The sequence below is a fragment of the Trachemys scripta genome, chromosome 2 (assembly GCF_013100865.1).
Source record: "Trachemys scripta elegans isolate TJP31775 chromosome 2, CAS_Tse_1.0, whole genome shotgun sequence".
NCBI classification, from domain to species: Eukaryota; Metazoa; Chordata; order Testudines; family Emydidae; genus Trachemys; species Trachemys scripta.
In genome coordinates, this window is record NC_048299.1 from 176,295,758 (window position 1) to 176,313,814 (window position 18,057).

At 41.4% G+C, this 18,057-nt stretch overlaps 2 protein-coding genes across 4 annotated transcripts in view; one reads left to right on the plus strand and one right to left on the minus strand.

Annotated features, from left to right (window-relative positions):
* Nucleotides 1–2,601: 2,601 nt before the first annotated feature.
* Nucleotides 2,602–17,956, minus strand: TPMT (thiopurine S-methyltransferase). 2 transcript variants are annotated; one of them, XM_034762390.1, is made up of 9 exons: nt 17,829–17,956; nt 15,659–15,885; nt 13,939–14,031; nt 11,853–11,985; nt 10,930–10,982; nt 6,364–6,438; nt 4,927–5,012; nt 3,928–3,972; nt 2,858–2,979 (listed from the first exon to the last, which is right to left on the minus strand). In XM_034762390.1, the coding sequence occupies exons 2-9, from the start codon at nt 15,796–15,798 to the stop codon at nt 2,858–2,860; spliced, it is 747 nt and encodes a 248-aa protein (XP_034618281.1). In that variant the 5' UTR covers nt 15,799–15,885; nt 17,829–17,956. The 2 variants fall into 2 exon arrangements, with proteins under 2 accessions (XP_034618282.1, XP_034618281.1); XM_034762391.1 differs by lacking the exon at nt 17,829–17,956 and having other exon boundaries at nt 2,602–2,979; nt 15,659–15,798.
* KDM1B (lysine demethylase 1B) overlaps nt 17,920–18,057 on the plus strand; it is a 36,000-nt gene continuing 35,862 nt past the window's right edge. For both annotated transcript variants that reach the window (XM_034762388.1, XM_034762389.1), the window contains exon 1: nt 17,920–18,056. The gene's annotated coding sequence lies outside the window, so the exon portion shown is untranslated. The remainder of the gene's footprint in view (nt 18,057) is intronic.

An 18,057-nucleotide genomic window follows, 5' to 3' on the forward strand; every position in this document is an offset into this window, starting at 1 on the left:
AATTATTTGCATTGATTTTGTCCCTGATTACTGTCTTTTTTGGCAAACTTGAATGTTAGGTCCAACCCTGGACTTTTAAGGAGTAACTTGCTCCTTTTTGTATTTATATTTTTTAAAACCTCCTTGTTCACACTGTAGGCCTTGGCCTTATTACTGCAGCTAACTTCAGCTTTACTTTCATTTTCAAATATCCCTTGAGCATCTCATGGCCCAAGAGTGAGAATCGCACAGAGATAGTATCACTGGAGAAGAGAAAGAACTTCCTTCAACTTCTTCTCTGAAAATATCAAACTGCAGGACGCTCACTTTGCTTGCCTCTCCTCAGTGCCTGGAGGTTGCTTTTTGAGAGTTGCTTTTCTCTTGATCCTTGTAGTTTATTATTCGCCAAAACACATTGTTGATCCTCTGTAGTTGGCTTATCTTTCTGAGACGAGTGACTCTCTTGCAAGCAAAGGAACTGACTGGGATGCTGGGAGAGCAGTATTTACATAGCCAACCAGTAGGGGTCCTACTTTGCTCTCTACCTTGGGGTGGGCAAACTTTTTGGCCCGAGAACCATATCTGGGTGGGGAAATTGTATGTAGGGCCGGGGGTTGGGGTGCGGGAGGGAGTGTGGGAGGGGGTGCGATGTGCAGGTTGGGGCAGAGGAGGGGTCTGGGGTGTATGAGGGGACTCAGGGAAGGGAGTTGGGGTGGCAGTGGCGCGCACAGGGGCCAGGGCAGGCTTCCTACCTGCCTGCCTGCCCTGGCCCCATGGCCCCTGGGGGAAGAGCAGGGAGCAGAGGGCTCCACGTGCTGCCCTTGCCTGTGGGTACCTCCCCCAAAGGTCCCATTGGCCGTGGTTCCCCATTCCCGGCCAATGGGAGCTGCGGGCGGTGGTACCCACAGGCGAGGGCAGTGCACGGAGCCCTCTGCTGCCCACCACCAGGTGCCACAGGGACGTGAATTGCCGTAATTTCCCGCAGGCTGTAGTTTGCCCACCCCTGCTCTACCCTGTCACCATCAACTTCAAGGGTTAAAAAAAAACAACAACAAAACCTTAAAGTTTCATTAAAACGATCACTCATTACTGGCTACAACTACAAATATCCTGAAAGCATCAGACCTGAGTCTGCAGCTCTTTGAATACGTTTGCAATGAACATCAAAAGCTTGCCATAAACAGAAATGGAGGAAAACTGCCATGTATTTCAAAAGTCCTGCTAATCTGTGGATATCTGCGGACCGTGTTTGCAGAGCACTGATCGGATGTGGATACAAATACACTGAATGCACAGCTAAATCTTTTAAACTGGATAATCTCAAAATTTTCAAACAACTGTTTTAGCTATACCTGCCTCTAAAAAAAAATAAAAAAAATTATGAGCAAGAGACATACATACTTGATACAAGACATTGCTTCTACTTCCAACTCGAATGTTCATAACCCCTGGCTGAAGGGGCACATCCCCATCCCAATCAGGAGAAGGCTAATGAGTTCCTCTGGGCTCAATCCCTACCAAACAGACGTGCCTGCAGAGCCTACTCCAGCCGGAGGAAGCAAGCTTAAAAAGGAGAGCTGATAACGGGAAGGGGCAGGAACCAGGAGGAAAACTGCTGTGCCTCAGAAGGAGTTGATTCATGTTATGGAGTAGGTGAGAGGAAAACATCTGACAAGACTTCACCGCCCAAAGACTTTCCAAAACCCCAAAACACCCTTGAAAGGGGAAAAGGGCTTTGAAGCTGCCTGAGTGTGACCCCTGAGGAAGGCCTTACCCACCACACCCTTTAAATGTCATGTTGTAATACTGTAAATCAGCTTCGGTTTCAGAGACCTTTCTCCGCATAAGGTAATGGGGGATCGAGAAAGAACATTAGACTGTCAGCATCCTGGTGAATTTTAGGTTATTTTAAAAATTAATCTATTATTAGGGACTCAAAACTAAAACTCCCTTTTGCAAAGTTGTACTAGTGTCTATAAACTAGCGATGGGAGACCCTCAAAGATGTGAGTTCAGATAAATACCCTAAAGCTCATATGGTTATCCAAACCGCAGAAGGGTCTCTATTAGGGCCCACAATCCACATTCTCCATACAACCCTTCTTCCTGTGGCTGGACTCATAATTGTTGTACAGAGGAGGAAGATTATCACAGTTATTGAAAATTTCAGGTGGCATCTACTCCCGGTGTCTTCTGCTCTCCTCTCAATTGATTTACTTTCCTTACCCCTCTTGCACACCTCTAGTTGCCTGTGTCCCCCTCATCCAGTCCTGGCTGCAGCTGAATATACTGCTTTGCTCTCTGCCAGCCAGTCTCTACTCTGCATAACACAGAGCAACAGAGGTAGGGAGAAAAAGACAGCAGCCACCAAGCAACCTCCTGCCTCTTCTATTTAGCAGCCACTAGTGGCAGGAGCTCAGAATTACAAAAAACAAACAAACTTTTCAAGCTGCAGGTGTCAGCACTGCATAGTTCCTAGGTCACAGGTTGGAACTATGAACAGCTGGGATGGGACTGCAAAGCTCCAGACAGACAGACATTGGTAACTATGGAGAATGGTCATTTCTTTATATATATGACTTTTTAATTTTAATTATTTGAAATAATACAGGAGACAAAGGTACAAAGTTAAAATGATTGAAACTCTTTATAAACAATGTGGTTAAGTGCTATGCATCTTAAAATACAGATACTGTAAGTCAAATCAGATGTACAGTGTAATTGACTTTGAAACCATAAAGTCTTCAAAAGACAAAGATGTTCCATAACCCAGTTTTCATACCCTGAGGTGTTTCAGAATTTCCAAATATCCAGCTCATTTCCAAGTGAGATAAATATAATTCCTCCCGCCTTGCTAATAAATTTTGTCTCTCGTTTCATCAAGGAACAGACTTTAAGGTAAGCAGATATGTTACCTCCAGAAAATAATCTAGTCCCCAGGCTTTGTGCTGGTCCGAGAAGTCATCGACCTTCTCAAGACACTTAATTTCACAGACTTTTCCTGAAAAGGAAGAATAGCAAGGTACAGATATGATGAAAGATTATGATAGATTGTTTTGCTTTTTTTAAATCATGAATTTTTACGCTATTAGGAAAAAATCTTGCTGACTTAACTCATTTGTAGACTAGCATAAATAAGGTGAGCAGGATTTAGCCCTCTCTCACAATTGTATGCCACTGTTAATTAAGAATAATTCATGGTGTAGACACTTCAGAGGTTTCAGGAGGGTGTAAACTACAGGAACTGTAGTACCAAAGCTTAATGTAAGGCATATCAAGGATGAAATGTCAGCCTTAACTCAATTTTCTTGTTTCAGTAGCTTTAAGTTGGATCTTTAATTCCCTTAACGCAATGTTTTCCTATCATCATACTCTTTTTCCCTGCAAGTTAACTTTGGTTTCAAAATTATAGCAGAAAGCACACAGGTGGTGAGGAAGGTTCCTGGGTTAAATCAGGGTAAAAGGAGCAGATAATGGGAGTTGGAGGTGGTGGTGATGGGGGCAACAAACCAAAATGTTGGAACAGAAAGGACATGAGAAAGTGACTACAGGAGCAAGAGTGAGAAGCTGTGGGAATAAGAATGAACATTGGGATCGAGTTTGAATGATTGGAGAGTCAGCATGGAAAGTAACCTTGGGCCAAAAAGGGACAGTATATGTCTTACTGGTAGCATTGGTTCAAATTTCCTTTAAAATGTGTATTTAAACAATGAGCCTGTATACCTTTTAGGAAAGTGATGTTTTTCCCTGATATCAATAACCCTGGAGTGAAAAGGATATTTATTTTCGAACTATATGTCTATATTATCTCCAGATTTTGTACAAGAAGCAAACAACCTTACAGACTTCCCTATCATTTGCCTCAGGATGAGTCAAAACACTACAATATAAACACATTTGTCTGCCACATGTTTTGAGAAAAATCATAACTGCAGTGGAGATAACTTACCAAATAAACTTTTAATTTCAGAATCAGGAACATAAAATGGTGGACCTGGAATAAAAAGGGAAAGCTGAATTGGCAAAAGTCACAATGACCCTTCTAATATAACAATGAAGCAAACACTGACCAAATACATGGGAAAATGTTAAAATATAAAAAAAAAATTATTATAGGTTATTAATTATAAGACTTTTTCTTTCAACAACAATTACTTAGTGTAGTTAAAAAGCAGTGGAAAACTTATTTGTATTAAGTTAATAATTATCAAGGAAAACTTAAGGAGCTTCTGGGTTTAATAAAAATAATTAATCAGCCTGATGTAATGATACTTAATGCTTACATAGAGCTTTTCATCTTCAAAGCATTTACAAACATTCGTTAATGAATTATCATAACACCTGTGAGGTAGCCATGCTACAGTAAATTGGGCAATAATTCCTGATTTTAGGTCATGAGGTACTGAAAATCCTGAGTTAGCATCCATCAAAAATATAATATGATTTTCAGATAATGAGGGTGCAAGTGAGGGAGCAATGTTAGGGTAGGGGAAGGGTGCCAAGGAGGTGGACACAGCAGGAGACAAACAGGACACACTATATATTATACAAAAAATAGCGAAGGCAACGTTGTTTTGCATTTTGTTTCACAATTCACCCCCACACACACCCTCAAAAAAACAAAACCCTTTGAATTGAGACCACGCATGAAAAGTGTCTGCCTTGTAGGAATTTTCCCCCCAAAACTGAGAAGCAAGTGGAAACGGGGGTATAAATAAATTTACATACCCCCCCCCCAAATCAAATCACAAACTTTTGCTACTGTGAATGCCAAAATATAGTTAAACAGAAAAACATACTAAATCTGAGCACCAAGCCTGTTGACACGAACTGAGGCAAAATTGTTACCGTGTGTGTGTGTGTGTGTGTGTGTGTGTATAAATTCATTAGTGTAAAGGTAAAAAATTATTTTACTTAACTTCTAAACAAAATGATTCAAAGTTCTTACCTTTATGTTTATTTGAATCATATAAAACAGTAACCAAGAGATAACAACAGCTTCTCTTCATTAGAGACAACATCAAATTGGCATAGCTAAAAAGAAAAAATAAATATTTGCATTTGTGATTATTTTGTAAATATATGGTACATAGAGTACTCAAAATGTTCAGCAAAAAAGAAACATAATGTATTCCTATGCAGAACAGTTCAAATGCATGTTTGAAATACACATAAACTAATTTAACTGAGGTACTTCTAATGTAAAATTCCATGCAGTAAACATGCAACATGAAATCCTAAATAAAATTAATAAAAATCTGCCTTATGCACATGTACACACACACCATTTTTTAATACGAACTAACAAAAACAAGAAAATGTAAAGCTGAGATAGTATTTAGGTCTGCAATAGTCTATAGTTACTGTAGAATGGCCTATACAGTATTGATTTTGTTAATTCTTGGCTTTTTTTTTTTTTTTTGTAAACAAAGTAAGGGCCATCTATTCAATGTAACTTAATGTCCAGTAGTAGGGGTAGAAGGAAAAGAGAGGGTCATGGGAATGACTGGAGAAGGGAAATAAAGGGGAAAAGGAGAATAAAGAGGATGGAGTGAGGCAGAAAAGGCTGAAAATGGTAGAGGCCAAAAACAAAACAAACAAACATGGAAAGCAAAGAGTAAAAGTAAAATTCAGATCTGCATCCTGCTCTGTGCAAATCTACCACTAGAAGGGAACAGCAGCTTTAGATATAGAACATAATAAGCAACATACAGTAGAACCTCAGAGTTCTGGATGAACACCTCAGGAATGGTGGTTGTTCGTAAATCTGAAATGTTCGTAATTCTGAACAAAATGTTATAGATGTTCTTTCAAAAGTTTACAGCTGAACATAGACTTAATACTGCTTTGAAACTTTACCGTGCAGAAGAAAAATGCTGTTTTTAATCATCTTAATTTAAATTAAATGAGCACAGAAACAGTTTCTTTATCTTATAAAAATGTTTTTAAACCTTCCCTCTTTTTTAGTAGTTTACATTTAACACAGTACTATACTGTATTTGCTTTTTTGGGGGGGGGGAGGGGGAGAGGGAAGGGGGGTATCGTCTCTGCTGCTGCCTGATTGCATACATCTGTTCCAAATGAGGTGTGTGGTTGACTGGTCAGTTTGTAACTCTGGTGATCTTAACTCTGAAGTTCTACTATACTGTCCTTATGCCAATAGTATTATTTGCATTGGTGAGACCATTTCTGGAAGGGAGCTCTGTGATTCAGAACACAGTGTTCAGTAACTCTAGTTGTCCCACGTGGCAAAGAAGGACTGGCTTGGATTACTCAGGGTTTAAGCTAAGCGAGGAATGGCTGATTAGTCAGTGCCAGGAAGATAGGCTGTACCTTTCACAACATATCAGAAAGAAAACAGTCATAAAATAAATACATTACTTACTGTTCTCTATCACATGGGTTAATGGCTACTAGAGATCCTCTGTCCCAAATCCCATCAAACCTGCCAGCAATTGTGCTACAAATAGGGGGTGGGGGGAAAAGAGATTTTATATTAAAAACTAAAATGATCTTGTTTTTTGTAGTTTGACTGAAACACTTTTGCAAAAGAAGTGAAAAATTTCTGATAGGCTGTGCATATACATAGAGGGCTGATATGCTGCTATGGTCTGGCCCCTTTATGCTATAAAACATTTTGAAATGGGCCTCAAGGAACATTTCCTGTGGAAAGGCCTTCTCTGGGTGCCACAGAAATGGTGGAATGATTCTGTTGCCCTTTGGCAAGGGTGTGCCAGGGGCAAGAAGAGATCTAGTTTGAGCACCGCTGTTCTTGGTTATGAGGCAGTTTCAGGCAGTCATAATATATAGAAACTCTGGGGATACCACTAATTTATGCCAAGGACTGCAGCAATCCTTGGGCACTTCCAGATCCAAGAGGGTCACAGAGGTGGCTCAAAGCAGTTCACTCCATTCTCCTCAATGTGCACTAAGCTCAGCTCACCTGCAACTCAGAATCAAGACTCAAACATATGCCCCAGATGTTTATTCTGAGGTATCTTTTCACTTGAGAAGAACTAAGACTCATTGCTGCTTGCTTTAATCCAACAAATTGATCAGGACTATTTGTGTTGGCTGATGTGGCACTGGCAGCCAAATTCAATTTGATAAAGTCTACTGCTAAAGAGAACTGTCCTCAGTAGTTGCCGGTGGGAATTAGCAGGGTGACATTAGGTAAGTTTTCCTTCAGGTAAATATGAAAATTGTGATTTTAGTGTGCCGTGTAACAATGGAGTAAGTGACATAATTCCAAAGAAGAGTTTAAAATAAATTTGCCTTAAAACAAAAAATATGTGATATCCTGAAATTGTGCAGCAGCTTTCCACCTGATACTGGGCTTCATTTCAGAGTCCACTAACATCAAAAATCACACTTTCTTCTGTTGTTGTTTTAAGCACATCATCATCAAGTTTTCGGCTTCTGACCTGAAACCCTGTCCTGTATTTCTCTGTCTGATGCAATGAGACATGAAAGATTTTAAAAGCTTGTTTTCTTTTAAAGGTCTGCAAGGAGAGGAGATCACACCACTTTGCCTTCTACATGCACTTACAATTGGCTTTTAAATAGAACATCTCACAACCAAGACATGATATTTAAGAGCCAGCAATTTAAGTGGGGGGGAGGGGAAGCATAGTCTCGTGAACACAATCCTAGATTTGGATTAATGAGATTTGGGTTCCATTTCCACCTCTGCCATTGGCCTGCTGTATGGCCTTGGGGAAGCCACCTCACATCCTTGTGCTTCTGTTTTTCCTCCCACCTCTTAACTGTACTGTCTACTTAGACAGTAAACTCTTTGGGGCAGGTTCTGTTTCCCACTGTGTTTGTACAGCACCTAGCTGTGCAAGGGCCCTGAACTTGGTTTGGAATTCTAGGCACTACTGTAATACAAATGATAAATAAAACAATCGTTTATATCAGGGATGGGCAACTTTAAGGCAGTAGAAGGCCAAAAAAACCACTAAAACCCTTTGGGATGATGGGGTATGTGACACAGGTGTGTGTGCGTCATGTCCTGCACCACCCCTGGGAGCTGTGATGTGGGGAGAGGGAAGAGGGGTAAGGAGAGGAGTCAGGCCAGGCCCTATCCCTGGAGGCATGTGACACAAGGGTCTGGGTGGTTGAGGGGTAGGGTCCTGTCCCTGTGTGGTGAGAGGGCCCAGGAGGGTGGGCTGGAGAATGAGCCTACCCTCCACTCACTCTGGCAGAGGTGGCTCCCGTCCCACAGGGCTGGGCCTAGCTCCTCGTTCCAGCCCGCTGTTCTTGCCACAATGTAATGTTATGGAACCCTCCCCAGTGATGCCTTGCCCTCTTCCTGCCCTTGTCTCTGCTGGATCTCCTGCCCTAAGCTGTCCTGTGATGGGCCAAATAAAATGATGTGGCAGGCCAGATGTGACTCCTGGGCTATCCCTGGTTTAAATACTATCTTTAGGCCCAATCCTGAAGATTAAATTCAAGCAAAAATCCCACTGATTTAAGGCAATATTTGCCTGAATAAGGGCTCAGGATTGGGCCCCATAGGTGTGTTTAGTAAGTACACAGATTATAGCACTCAGAATTATTATGAGCCACAATTGATTGCTTAAAGAAGAACAGGAGTACTTGTCCACGAAAGCTTATGCTCTAATAAATTTGTTAGTCTCTAAGGTGCCACAAGTACTCCTGTTCTTCTTTTTGCGGATACAGACTAACACGGCTGCTACTCTGAAACCTGTCAATTGATTGCTTAGTTTAACTGCTTTAGATACAACACAGCATTCCTGCAAAGAGTAATAATTCCTGTTACTCATTAACTAGCAAAAAAAAGTCTGAATTGTCTCATTCTGACACAGGGCATGAACACATCTAGGTTCCCCTGCACAAATTATGTTCTGAATTTAGAACAAAAGTGACTGATCACAGGCCAGCCAAGGCAAGCGTGAAATAAGCTTAACTGCCGTAGTTACTGAGTATTACCCATATTGCGTGTGGACAGAAGCCACAATAGTATTGACGCATTTCTATACTAAAGGAGTCTTCCAGTTGTTGTATTGACAGAAAGATGTTCACACTTTCACCACTCTTTTAGAACATTGAATAAGAGCATCTTATTCAAAAACAAAACAAAACAGGAATGTAGAGGAAAATTCACAACACATGCATGTGACTCCAGTTTATTTTGTCCTCTGTAGATAACAGACCACATTTCCTCACTATTTGGTCTAGTGAGTCCCACTGACAGCACTGCTAATGTGTTACATATTTTGTTGTGCTTTGAAACATAATTCCATATTGGTATGATGGAGGTTATACATTTTGCCATGTTACTTACAACTATATTTAAAAATCATTAACATTTTAAAAAATTGCTGACAATAAGCTTGAACATTTCCTGGCTGTGTATCCGATGATAGCTAGAAAGTTTTAAAGGTGCCTGTTGTGCAAGCAGCAACATTGTCTAAATCTTTTTCTACCTTGTCACTTTGGATGGAACAGAGATATTTTTTATATTAAAACTTCCATTCTTGCAAGGCCAGCTTAATCACACAAACAAAAGAGAATCAGCTAAGTCAGCAAAAGGTTTAGTGACCATCTGTTATGTTAATAACTTTGGATATTTTACCCAAAATATAAAATATCTGAGAGCCAACACCACATTCCAGTCTCCAAGTCTACAAATTATGCCTTCTCTCTACTAGCTCTGACACTCTTATCATTTACAAAGATAAATGATTGATTTCCTTAATAGTTCTGTAAAGCTAATGGTCAATACTGCTCATATTAACAGCCTGCTCCTGAGGTTCATATTGAGGCTAAACTAACCAATCCTAGAGGGAGTTTTATCTAAAGAAGAACTGCAAGACTGGGACTATCCTGCAGATGCTGAGTGCCCTTAACTCCCTATGGGACAGATTTTCTGGTCGGGCTGAACTGTATTCAGCACATGATCAGAGGCAAGGAAGGTGATTTAAGATTCCTTTGTATCCCTCCCTATGCTGGAGTCTGGAAAGTGGCATAGGTGGCTTTGTACCACCCAATAATTCACAGGCACAAAGGAAAGCCTCCACTGGCTGGATCTGGCAGTTTTGAGCCAGAAAACAGGTGCAAAGCCCCCTTAATGGACTGGTAAATCTGGCCCATTGACTGCTCTGGGTACTGAGAACATTTTGGCATTATGAGGGACTGAGCCCAGTCAGTAACAAGCAGGCAGGGCTTGATTCTGAGAGATGCTGAATAACTGCATCTCCCACACAGTAGCATGGTGGGGCAGATGACATGCCCCACTCCCACCGACAAGGCAAAGTTAAGGAACTCCTGTGGTCACAATCAGCCCCAACCTCTCACACCTGTGAGGTGGGTCAGGCCTGGAGGCAGGCCCTTAAAAGGGAGGAAATCAGGGTGGTAGAGGTGGCAAGCAGAGCTCCCAGACTAGGAGTCCTGTAGCACTCACTGTGGCTTTCACATGCTGCCTGCTGAGCCCTCTGGAGAAGCAGATGGCCTGGGCTGGTTATCTTTATTACAATTCTATCATGAGTAAGCCCTAACCTTTACTCATATTAAGGAACTGAGAATGCCTGTAAGACTTGAGAAATTACTTCCTTCTCTCTTGCGCAATGAAGAGGGAGGAGGGATCAGGGAAGTATTTTCCTTTTGTATGGATTGCTTTATAGCCTCTGAAAGGGGGTAGATTCATACAAGGCACAGCTGCAGGGCTGTACTCTGTATCCCAGAAACAGACCACAGGGTTGTGGCTGTCTGTAGAACACAGGAGGTAATCAAGGTGCCTGCTCTCACCCCTAAGGGGCAACCTGGAGATATTCGCCTGCGACAGACATCAGTCAGAGTTGCAAATGCTCAGTGCTTCTTATGATTTGGTCCTTACTTCTCAAATGTTTTTGGCTAGTTCAGACAAAACATAACCTAACAATATTTGTTAAAAATGTGATTGTCAAAAAATGCTGTTCATTCCTACCTGGACAAATCATAGATACTGCAACAGTACAGAGAAATGTTCCCAGAGGTACTCTACAATGAAAAGCAGGGAAACAGCTTTTAGTGAACAACATATTTTAATATAGATATATTTTAAAATAAAAAACATAAGTGGGGGAGGGATTAGGAGGAATGTTCTTTCACTTTTTCCTTATTGATGTATCTCAAGGCGCTGTGACTGCTGCTTCACCACTGTCATGAGGCATGGGCTTAAAGGTTCCAAGAGAGAGAAAAGGTGGGTGAGGTAATATCTTTTACTAAAGAGACTAGATTTATGGCTTATTACAACAATCTGTAATCACTAAACCCCCCCACCTTTTTTGTCCTACCACTACAGGAGTGTTAACAGGCCACTTCACCTTGACTGGTCCCTTAGCAGAAGTAGTTAGCACATCATCTATCTGTTTGATCTTGTATTTAGCTGTGACACTGGGAGTACCTTTCCCAGACCTGAAAAAGAGCTCTGAGTAGCTCAAAAGCTTGTCTTTCTCACCAACAGAAGTTGGTCCAATAAAAGATATTACCTCAACCACCATCTCTCTAATATCTCCTGGGACCAACATGGCTACAACACCACTGCATACAACTGATTCATTAGGGCATTTAAGCAAGTGTCTAACTTTAAGCATGTGAGTTGTCCCATTAACTTCAAAGTGTTTAAAGTTAGGCACTTAAATGTCTTGCTGAATGAGGGCCAAACTAAATAACAGCTTGAGAATAATTACCCAATACAAAATTCAACATGGATGCTTCTCTCTCCGAATCCTCTTTAGAACGGGTGAAAGATGAAAAGCAAGGCAAAGAAGCTCTAAATGGCTAAAGAATAGTTTGGCCTGCTCAGCTATCCCTAAAATGCATCATCAAGTATATAAAAATATTTGACTATGCAAGCACAAAACAAACCTTAAAAACTTTGGCTCCAGAAATCCCTGGGATTGTTTCTTCAGAATAAGAAAGATCGTGTTCTGTGAAAAATTCCTTCAGTGCACATTCGCTGAGTTCCACACCAACTACATAGTGTCCCATGTCAGCTAACCTATGCACAGCAATAAAAGTTTTCATGTTTACTTGTGATTCATAGTTCTTATTACATAATTTTGATTTATACTCATCCTTTCTCTACCTCAAGATGGGGCTCTGGTATATGTGTGTCTCCTACAGAACAGTGGTTTATTACAGCAATTTTTTCAAAATCCTGGCTCTTGTCAGATAGGATTTATCTAGATCCTACCTGACAAGGTATTTTTAATCTTGGAGTTTTCACACTTTATTGGAAAAAAACACAGTATCTGATTTTAATGCAATTTTACATGGTTATTTTAGTAGAACTTGATATGAACTAAGGAATGCACTTTGTATGAACTTGATAAGCTTTACATGCAATGGGTTATTCATTTTTACTATATTAATGGAAAATATGGGGGCCCTACAATGACCAATAATAATACTTCCCTCCCATGGTGGATGACCAAAGGATTCAGTCACTCCGTGGATAAAGTGTTTGCTTGATATTTCACATCCTGTTAAAGTTATTACAACATCAAGGTTTGAAAACCTCAAATGCTGTTGAATAGTAAGAAACTTTCTCTGGCAAGCATGAGGAGCTAGACCATCACTTTCTCAAACACTGGTTATGAAGAAAATTTTCCAAATTTGAACTGAAGATGGATGCCAACCCATGCCAAGGGATAGAAGTGAAATCTCTAGTAACCGTGATCAATATTAATACATGACATGAGTTTAAAAAAAAAAATAAGGTAATCTTATACTGCATGCCTGAATGCAGGGCTGGCTTCCGGCAACCAAGCACATGCTTGGGGCGGCACCTGGTAAGGGGTGGCCAATCTTGGGGTGGTGGGGGGCGGCGCGGAGCGGCGCGGCATTCCGCAGGGGGGGGGGGGCGCCGCGGGGGTGGGGCGCGGGGGGGGGGGGGGCGCGCGGCGGGGCGCGCGCCGGGGGGGGGGGGGGTTGGGGGGGGGGGAGGAGGCTCAGCAGGGCAGCGCTTTTTTTTTTGCTGCTTGGGGCAGCAAAAAAGTTAGAGCCGGCCCTGCCTGAATGACTCAGCATTACCACATTTTACACATTACTACTGTTCTCTCGTGTCTCAAGATACACAGCTCAAGACCTATGCTGCTGCCTGGCTTTGCCAAACAACAGCAGAATGAAATTAACAACACACTGGTCAGGTTCACTGTGCAGAACTCTGTGCAGCAGTTAAACTGATAAGAATCACATTTCTTTCACACTGCTGCTGTTTGGCAAAACAGAGACTGTACTAACTAAGAGGCTATGTTGGTACAGAGTAGTAGCAGAGACATTCCACCCCCCTCCCCCAACCTTTTTTTGGGGATGGTGGGAGGGAGAAGGGGGACATGATGGAAGGAAGCGAAGACAGAGCTTCTCCTCCCTCCTAGTCCCCAGAGATTGAAAAGCTTAAAGTTAAACAAACATTTACTAATGAGCAGATAGTACATACTATGATACTCCTGAAGTAGGGTCCTGGGAGAGCACCCTGGTAGGAATCCCAGCACCCTCCCACTTCCTAGCAGCCAGGTGTAAGGTACTGTGCTTCTTAAGAGGTCATTTTCCTTGAAGCTCATTGGTGCCCACTCTCCCTATTTCGATAATAGGTGCCTGGCAATTTTTTCTAGCTCTCAATCAACTTACCATACCAAAAGTTTTAAACAGTTTACTCTTTTGTAACCTAGCTGCTTTTGTGGACATCAAATTTTTATACAGCTGTTATTTTTCCTATATGAATGTTTGCAAACTTTGTTACTATTACCTCATCACTGGAAAACCTGGAAGAATTAAATGCTGCCTTCTTTTAAAATCTCTAGTGAGCATGTAAAAGCAAAGGAACTATATTTTATGGTGAAAATAGAGGAATGACTATTATGTTCACTTATTTACAGATATGTAAACAGGATAATGTGTTTTCCAAGAAAAATAAACTTAGAAATTTCTACTCCGAAGGGCTGTGTTTTACCATTTCATTTCTACTGCTTTGCCACAAAGTGGAAAAAATATCCTGAGTCCACTCCTGCCATTAAGAAGAACATCCAGATACTTCCTTAAAATCCTGCAGAAGAAAAATAAATAACTATTTAATATTGGAATTGTTTCATGTTCATAGTTGAAAAGCCAGCGTTGCCAAGCATAAAAGATATAAGATATTTATAGGCTATAAAGGTAAAATATAAGTATTAATTAATGATATAAACATAGGGCCTATAGGCCTTTGGTTGTAAAATATTTAGTTTAGCCAAATTAGGCTTTAGGATAAGTTATGCTAACTTACCTTTATAATAGAGCTAAGTAAGCTACTAATAAACTCGCTGAATTTGTGTCTATGTTTGTGATACACTGATTTTTTAAAAGAAGTGGTGAGTTTGGATAAAAACGTCTGAGAGCTCAGTAGACACCGCAAGATGACCATTGGCAGTCTGAGTGAAATGTTAGAGACTTTCTGTTACTATGGTGGTAAGGTGACACAAACGTTAATGAGTACAAGGGGAACTAACAAGTTAGCCTATGGAAAATGCCACACCCCAGAAGTAGTGAGGTATGGAAAGTCAAATAAGGAAAGGGGCTCCTAAAACCATCATAAATATGTATGAACCCCAGTGGGCATCAGCACAACTGATTATAAAAGCTGCATTGTGGCCTACATGCCTTGGGTGGGAGGGAGAAACCAGGATGATGACCACTGGTGGTGGTGAGGATGAGGAGGATGACTAGCACTTCAGGTTTTTCCACAAGGCATGGTGTGAGTAATGCAAATACTATGTGTTTTGTATTGGTCTCTCTCTCCTTTAACAAATTGCAGTGTGTGTAGTGTTGTTTGATTGCTAATAAAAGTAATTATTATAGAAACTGCACTATGCAGTCTCTATTATTCACCTTGGGGATCCTCTTTCTATTAATAACCTCTCTACTGTAGTCATTCTTCGGGGCTGAACTTTCAGAGATTAAGGTATAGATGTAAACCCTCACCTTGGGATGGGTAATTGGTCAAAGTAACCCATAGCTATAGATGCAGCGATGCCAGGCATAATGCAATAGCCCAGCTAAAAGCTTCCACTCAACCCCAAGTGTACTATACTTTGGTGTTTCAAACTGTCTCCATTAATTTACAATATAACATCCACTTTTTAATAGACATTTAATTAAACAAAAAAATGTAAATTCAATTACCGTTATAAATGGGCACAGCCTACTGCTCAGGCAAAAGAATTCCCCACCTCTGAAAGGGCTACTTTAGATTATTAAAATTGAACGAACCTAAAACATGTGAATTTACTCTACACTATTTACTTCTTGTATTTAACTCAACTTTGGCAATGTAACAGTGCATCATGTGGGTAAACTGCCGTGCATATGCACTACATATTGCAAGACTGGGGTCTAAAACAATTCATAAATACTGCAGAAGTATTTCACATCAGAAAACACACACCATATATAAGTTTCGGGGCCTAAAGATCTCATTTAAGATGTAAAAGTTTGACAAGCAAGGTGATCTTTCCATCTCTCCATTATCCTTCTGATGGCAGCTTAAACAACCATAACTATAGAAGCTCTGAACAAGGCTAGTACAAAACACTTTGATGTTTGTACCCAGGCTACATTTTTATGATGGGTCTTATGAAAGTCAAATTATTCCATTATCGTTCATTATAGTTTAAGTAGAAGGAAGAGTTACATACGGATGTCCTTGTTCCCTATGAAATCCAATTTGTCTCATTTTCCATTTCTGCAGCCATTCCTCTTCAGTCACCACTCTGTCCTGTTGTTGCCCAATATCAGAGCTTTCTTTTATTCTTGGTACATCTGTAAAACTTTCCATGGTCTTGTATACTTATGTTGTCTATGTAGAAGGTAAAAATATATATTCCCCAACCAATATTTTGTACCATGCACGGAAGTCCTGATCCTGCAATCAGGGAGAACTTTCATTAATTGCTATTATTAGCTTCAACTGGAATTTTGTCTGAATAAAAGCACTATTAAAAACTGGCAGTTTAAAAGATCATGAAAATATTTTATTCATATCAGGTTTGCCTTTAGTTTATTAACAGAATTTAAATGTGGGTCCTAACCTATTGACAATATTTCTATCACCTCAGATCACTTTATTTTGAGCAGATATCATCTATGGGACGATCCAGAATTCCTGCATGGGTAGATGTTTTAGAAATTTTGTTCTATATTCTTAAACAAATCTTTACATACCATTTTATGCATTACCCTTGTGTTCCATTCATGCACAGTATAACACAGTAGCAATGAGATTCTAAAGAAATACACGAGGATTTAATTGGGGTTGGTTGGAATGTTTGAAGATAAATTTCCACAGCTTATTTTTAAATTGCCTTTTCACAACACATGGTTGGACTGAAGGGGGGCAAGAATGGTCTCCATTTTCCTGAAAGGAGGTTCAGCTTTCAGAAATGTGGAAACCACTAGGTTAAAGGAATTGATTATAAAGAATAGAAAGCATTATAGCAAGGCTGCTCTTTTCAAAATTTTCTCCTTTTTCTAGGTGTGGTCCCAGAAGTTTCTCAAACTGTACTTAATTTCAGTTTGCTGGACAGGACTCTGTAGGAAGCAGCTCTATTTAAATGGGGGGCTAATATTAAAGGGGACATTCACCCATTTCCCCCATTGGGGAGAGAGGGAGATAGCTTTTTACACTGATAGCTTCCTCTCCAAAGCACAGCTACAATGCCCTTCTTCCCTGCTCTGTTCCCCAAAACAGAGATTTAACAGCTTGCTGACATCATATGCCAAATAAATCAACATGCAAAATCACATTTAATGCAATATTAATGTTGAAAGCTTAAAATTTACAAAGGTCATGAAATAAATAACATAGGGTTTCAGAGAAAAATAACATCTCATTTTAAATTACTTTGTAGTAATTAAAACTGATTTTTTCCCTAAAAACAAACAAAAAACAAAATACACCAAAAACTGAACAGCAAATGATAGTTCCAGATTGTAGCAATCTTATAAAGAAGAAGTTAAATAATTAATTGCCTAAAGAGTGATCCAAAATACCACATGTGAGCAAGTGACCATCTCACAATGGGAAATTTACTAGTAATTTTTCTTGGTTTTTATTTCAGTTTGCAATTTCATTAATGTACTTTTTTTCCCCGGGGGGAGGAGGAGCAGCATCCAAGGAAATAAACAGTCAAAAAAGAACAGAAATAAAATAAAACAAAGCAGAAGGAGGAGAGACTGAGCTGAGAAACTGTGTATTGTACAACACTACGAGACTATGAGGTTACACAATCAGTTAATTTGGGTCCTCTGAAGCACTCTACCCTCCTTTAACGCCTTAGAACAATGCGATTTCTCCACACTTCACCTGGTCCCTGATGCTGCAAACATGTTCATGCTTATCTTAAAGCCCAAACAGTGCCATGATGGACAGCAAGGGCAGGAAATTTACTCTCCTGTCTAAAATAAAGCAGGCGCTCAAGCGTTTGCTGGATCAGGGCTTTAGTGGCTTGTCCGTATATTGAGGATTAAACAGCAGACCAGGAGCACCCCAGGCGACAACCCGTGCCAGGGCGATGGAGGCTGCAGAGCACCCGAGGGAACCCGAGAATCTTTTCTGTAAGAAGGGCGAGGCTGCGGAGCCGGACATGCCACCAGCGCCCCCCGTGTAAAGTCCGACCCGAGCGGTTGGCGCCCAGCCAGCCCCCTCTGGCTCCGTGGGGCAGGGACCCCGCCCCCCGCAGCGTCTTTCCGTCTCCCAACGCCAAAGCCCCGGCCCCCTTTCCCTCCGGCTCCCCGCCGATCCCCGGGCCCGGCCCCCAGCGCTGCACGCCGGGACTCCTAGCGAGCGAGCGAGCGCCCCGTCCTGACCTGGGCGCGGACCGAGAAGCCCCCGGCCAGACAAGCCGCCTCTAGTCTCCCGAGTCCAGCCAGCCCGGCCCGCCTGGCCGCGAGGGGAGGAACCCGCTGTCTCCTCCCCCTGCCCCGCACGCTACGCGCCGAGCAGAGCGGAAGCAGCAGCGGAGGGAGGCGGGCGGGGGTGAGAGGTGAACTGCAGCCGCCCCGGGAGGAGGATGGTGGGAGCGGCGGCGCCCTGCGG

Coding starts and splice junctions, on each gene's coding strand:
- TPMT (XM_034762391.1), bottom strand. CDS start 15,798: ATGGAAAGTTTTACAGATGTACCAAGAATAAAAGAAAGCTCTGATATT. Junction 5,013..6,363: donor AACCCATGTGATAGAGAACA/GTAAGTAATGTA, acceptor TTTTCTTTTTAG/CTATGCCAATTTGATGTTGT. Junction 2,980..3,927: donor TGAAATTAAAAGTTTATTTG/GTAAGTTATCTC, acceptor CTTCCTTTTCAG/GAAAAGTCTGTGAAATTAAG.